Consider the following 4,836-nt stretch of genomic DNA (forward strand, 5'->3'; position numbering starts at 1 on the left):
CTATTATCTGGTTGGGATCAGGACCCCAAGAGCTCATCGATTTATTTGTGTAAGCAGGATTGTACGTTTGATGCTTGAGTATTATAAGTTTATCCGCAAAAAAAAAAAGATTCGGCCATTGTTGGTGAACATCCCAATCTCTCCAAAAAATTCCAGGCGTCTCAGTGCTGCTATACCTTCAGCGGTAGGGTTATTAGTGAAAGGGTTGGTTAGCTAACCACAAGATATTTTATACAACTAATTGTTGTTAGCTTGTTGTAATCTCGTAACAAACCTTGTACTAGTCATTATCACGCATGTCATTCCTCACCATTTCCCCAAAGTTAAAGCTCTTCCACATAAGATAACCATCAAGCTGTTTTTGTGTGACATGCCTGACACTCGATCTAAAACCTTGTGATTTAAGGCGTAGTAGTAGCCTAGTAGGGGTGGCAGGTGAGGCGAGACGGCTGAAACGTCTGCCTCGTCCCAGACGAACTGTTCAGCGCCGAATCAATATCCTTGGGCTAACCCCATTTGACTTCATGTCCGGAGTGCTAACAACCCCGTTTCTGCAGATCAATCAATCGACGGATTAAATGAAAATCGGTTCCTGTACACGGAATCAAAGGCGTCTGTCCGTTCCAAACGAGCACTGTACCGACGCGGGGCCGTCGCCGCACCGCACCACACCGGAGGAGGGAATCACGGAGCAACACCAAGGTTTGAAGCCGGCCGGTGTAGGGTGTACCACCAGTCCACCACAGCATCAATGGGAGGGACGCATCTCGCGCATGACCACCCCGCTAATCCGGAGCCAGCAGCGCCTTTCCGCAACTGCCACATGACCCCGCTGGCCTCCGCCCCATCAACAACCCGTCCCCCTCCCCCCCTCCGCACCGTGCTGTCAGTGCAGTCGTGCACCGCATCCCTCTCCCTCTCCCTCTCCCCGGTCCTGGCCCCGTTTCCCTCTCGCTGATCCAGGAGATCAAGAGAGAGGGCGGCAGTACGATTTGGGATAGAAAAGGGAGACGGAAGGATCGGTCGAGCGGTAACAGCGACTAGTATAAGCCGGGCGGGCAAGCCATTGGAGGAGTGCACACAAGAATCTCAGGGCGGGGGAGGGGGGGAAGAGGACAAGGCCACTCCAACTGCCGCGGCCGCGGCTCCTTTTTTTCACTTCTTTGGATGCCCTGACTGGGATGGTATCTTGTCAGACCGGCACTGGCTCTTGTGTTCTTGTTGTCGCCATTGTCTCCTCCCCAGGACCAGCACCAGCCCAGGAGTAGAGAGAGAGAAGCTGAGAGAGGCTGAGAAAGAAGGAGAGAAGACAGAGGCCGGCCCGCCGGGGGAGAGTGGGATACCAGGAAGGATGCGGTCAATGCCGGCGTCTCCATTGCCGCTCCTGGCCCCCTCCACCTTCTACCTCTTCGTCATCTTCTTGCTGCCGCTGCTCTGCTGCCCGCTCGCGGCCAATGGAGGAGGGGCTCCGCCGCCCATGGCTTCCTCTCCGGCGGCTGCGGCCGCGTCCACGGCCGTCGGCGACCTCGCCTCCTCGAACGGCAGCGTCGCTGCTCCTCCGGCGGCCGCGGCGCCTGCTCCCTTTGGTAGGTCGGCAGCCAGCAGTGCAGCTGGATCAACGCCTTTTCTTTTCACCCCCGTGTTCATTGTCTTCTTGCAACAGCGTTGTTTTTCTGGGCCCTTGATTCTGGCCCTGTGCTGCCGCATTTGCTCGCCTGTGGATGGCCTCTTGCCAAAATTTCAAATTTGGGGAAACATTCTCTTGCCTGCTTCGTCCTTATTTCAGAAATTTCAGTGCTGATTTGGTGGGGAAGCCATTTTGGTTCATTGGGAATGGTGGGGAAAAAGTGCATCTTATCTTGGGATCATTTGTCCCCAGCTTTGAGCAAAGGAATCTTTTCCGTGAATTTCAGTGCAAACTTAATCCGAGCGCACAGTTCTTTCTTTCGGAATGCTGGGAAAAATCACTACTACTACCAGTACTGCATTTTGTGCTCATAAAACTTGTCAAAATCTGAGGGGAAGCGACGCAAGGATCCTGCTAAGATCGCTGCATTAAATTCAATTAAAGTGTTGCTGTTTCTTTCGGACTTAATGGCAAAAGAAGGTTTGGCTTTGGGGTGCTCCAATTTTTACTCTTCGAAAAGGTTGATCTTTGCCAACGCCCAACCAAACACCCCAAGTGCCTAACCACCACCCTCCATTTGCCTCCGTGTTGCAGTGCTCACAGTGGAAGCGGAGGAAACGCACCAACATTTGCGCAGGCAGATTATCATCGCCGTCGTCCTCGCCTCCATCGCCGGGGTGATGATCGTCCTCGCCGTGCTTTTCGCCTGCATCGCGTGGCGGCGATATCGCCGAGCACCAGACGACTTCAAGGACACCCAAAGCACAGGTCTTGATACTCTTCTTGCTCCGTGTTAATTGGTTCTGATGTATCCAAGCAGTAAGTGAGTTAGCTACTGATGTGTTTGCATTTGTGCAGATACCCAAAGGATAGCATTGGTGCCAATCTTGAACAGGTTCAACTCATTCAAGGCTACCAAGAAGGGCCTTGTGGCGATGATGGAGTACGCGTCGCTGGAGGCAGCGACGGGCAATTTCAGTGAGAGCAATGTGCTCGGGGTCGGTGGATTCGGGTGCGTGTATAAGGCCAGTTTTGATGGAGGGTTTGTCGCTGCGGTGAAGAGGCTGGGGTGCGAGGGACAGGAGTATGAGAAAGAATTCGAGGTGATGATTGTGTTCTACAATACTAGTTGTTTTCAGATTGTTGTCTGGTCTTGCTGAAAATGTTTTGATTGTTGTTGATTTGGCAGAATGAGCTGGATTTGCTTCAGAGGATTCAGCATTCGAATATAGTGTCCCTTGTGGGCTTCTGCATTCATCAGGAGAACCGCTTCATTGTTTATGAGCTGATGGTGAATGGATCACTGGAAACACAACTTCATGGTAGTATACACTCCCATTAAATTATCTCGAGTTTCTTGTCTGAAAAAAATGGAAATTATATCGAGCTGTGAAGTTGGATAGGTAAGAAGTATTGATAATATTTTTTAATCTGTGTGGTTGCATCTAGGACCATCACATGGATCAGCTCTAAGCTGGCACATTCGGATGAAGATTGCTCTTGATACAGCAAGGTACCCCATCTTGTGCTTTCCTTCATTCTTGTGATTAAGTGCATTATTTATATGCATACGATTGGTTATCATAATATGCATCGGTAAACTACACTAACCAGGGGATTGGAGTATCTTCACGAACACTGCAATCCACCAATTATCCATAGGGATCTGAAGTCGTCTAACATACTTTTGGATTCAGATTTTAATGCAAAGGTATGACTGCTTATTTTAGTTCTGGTCAATTAAAATAGTATTATTGACCATAACTCATATCACTCAAAAGGAAAAACAAAACAGTTCATTAATCCTCTGTCGGTGTGCAGATTTCAGATTTTGGCCTTGCAGTGACAAGTGGAAATCGCAGCAAAGGGAATCTGAAGCTTTCCGGTACTTTGGGCTATGTTGCCCCTGAGTACTTACTAGATGGTATGTTATGCCCTCTTTTTTCTTATGCCCCAGTCTGTGATTCTCTTTGTAGACTAAACCTTGTTTACAAGGACGATGTTCTACTCTAATTACGTGTAACCACACTGAATTCAGGGAAGTTGACCGAGAAGAGCGATGTATATGCATTTGGAGTAGTACTTCTTGAGCTTCTTTTGGGCAGGAGGCCAGTTGAGAAGATGGCACCATCTCAGTGCCAGTCAATTGTTACATGGGTACACACTATTCTGATATGTGACGTTTTGAAATTAGCTAGAATTGATCCAGTTAAACAGTGCGGAAATTCGCTAGAACACTTCAATTATTCACCGCCTGAATTTGGCAGATAATTCCATTCGCCTAATTTCATTAGCATCTGACATATTTGGGTTTAAATTCAGGCCATGCCCCAGCTGATTGACAGATCCAAGCTCCCTACCATAATCGACCCTGTGATCAGGGACACGATGGATCGGAAGCACTTGTACCAAGTACTACCCGTCACTGAAATTAACTCATAATTGTTTCTTTATTTACATCTGTCATCACAACTACTTCGCTACCTTTCAGGTTGCTGCAGTGGCTGTGCTCTGCGTGCAGCCGGAACCAAGCTACAGGCCACTGATCACAGATGTTCTCCACTCTCTGATTCCCCTGGTACCCATGGACCTTGGAGGGTCGCTGAGGATCAACCCGGAGTCGCCTTGCGCGACACAAAATCAATCTCTGTGCTGAGAAATAAAAATGAGGGGTACAATCCAAATGTGGCGATTCAGTGGGCTCACATCGTCCAAATAGTTCAGATAGCCTGTGATGTTGAGTGCAGGTTATGGTTTCTTGCTCCAGTTGCCTTTCTTGGTGCTTGTCTGATGATGTGTTCCCCAACCTTGTGAGACCTACACATACTTGTTGGTTGAGTTGATAGAGTTTTCGGGTTCGCAAAGAAGAGGACCACACACCTGATCTTCCTCGCTGTATAAAGAGTTCATCTGTAATTTTTCCCCGTCCTATTCTTTTTCTTTGGCTCTGAACACCGCTGTATAGATTTGAAGATTTTCATGCAATGAAAGAAATACTTGCCCCAGTCAGCGTGCTGCATCTTGTTATCTGTAAAGTACCTAGTTTCTAATGCTTGCTTGATGCTTTGAGCTCGTTAAACCGTCTCGAGTTGGCGTTTGAAGAATGAGCCATGAGATCGGTTGAGTGGCTCAGGGAGTTCTTTGTTACCCTTGTTCACACTCTTGTTTGTACTTTGTAGGAACCTACTATCAAATAACTTGTTAGAAAT

At 48.3% G+C, this 4,836-nt stretch overlaps 1 protein-coding gene across 1 annotated transcript; it reads left to right on the forward strand.

Annotated features, from left to right (window-relative positions):
- Positions 1–973: 973 nt before the first annotated feature.
- LOC125516845 (putative receptor-like protein kinase At1g80640) lies at positions 974–4,636 on the forward strand. Its single transcript, XM_048682142.2, has 10 exons — positions 974–1,586; positions 2,222–2,395; positions 2,486–2,730; positions 2,817–2,949; positions 3,077–3,140; positions 3,242–3,338; positions 3,449–3,551; positions 3,666–3,784; positions 3,950–4,039; positions 4,119–4,636. Exons 1-10 carry the CDS (start codon positions 1,352–1,354, stop codon positions 4,281–4,283), a joined length of 1,425 nt encoding a protein of 474 aa, XP_048538099.1. The 5' UTR covers positions 974–1,351; the 3' UTR covers positions 4,284–4,636.
- The last annotated feature ends 200 nt before the right edge of the window (positions 4,637–4,836 follow it).

The sequence above is a fragment of the Triticum urartu genome, chromosome 6A (assembly GCF_056163025.1).
Source record: "Triticum urartu cultivar PI428250 chromosome 6A, HENAU_Tu73, whole genome shotgun sequence".
NCBI classification, from domain to species: Eukaryota; Viridiplantae; Streptophyta; class Magnoliopsida; order Poales; family Poaceae; genus Triticum; species Triticum urartu.

Coding starts and splice junctions, on each gene's coding strand:
- LOC125516845 (XM_048682142.2), top strand. CDS start 1,352: ATGCGGTCAATGCCGGCGTCTCCATTGCCGCTCCTGGCCCCCTCCACC. Junction 2,950..3,076: donor ACTGGAAACACAACTTCATG/GTAGTATACACT, acceptor GGTTGCATCTAG/GACCATCACATGGATCAGCT. Junction 3,141..3,241: donor ATTGCTCTTGATACAGCAAG/GTACCCCATCTT, acceptor TACACTAACCAG/GGGATTGGAGTATCTTCACG.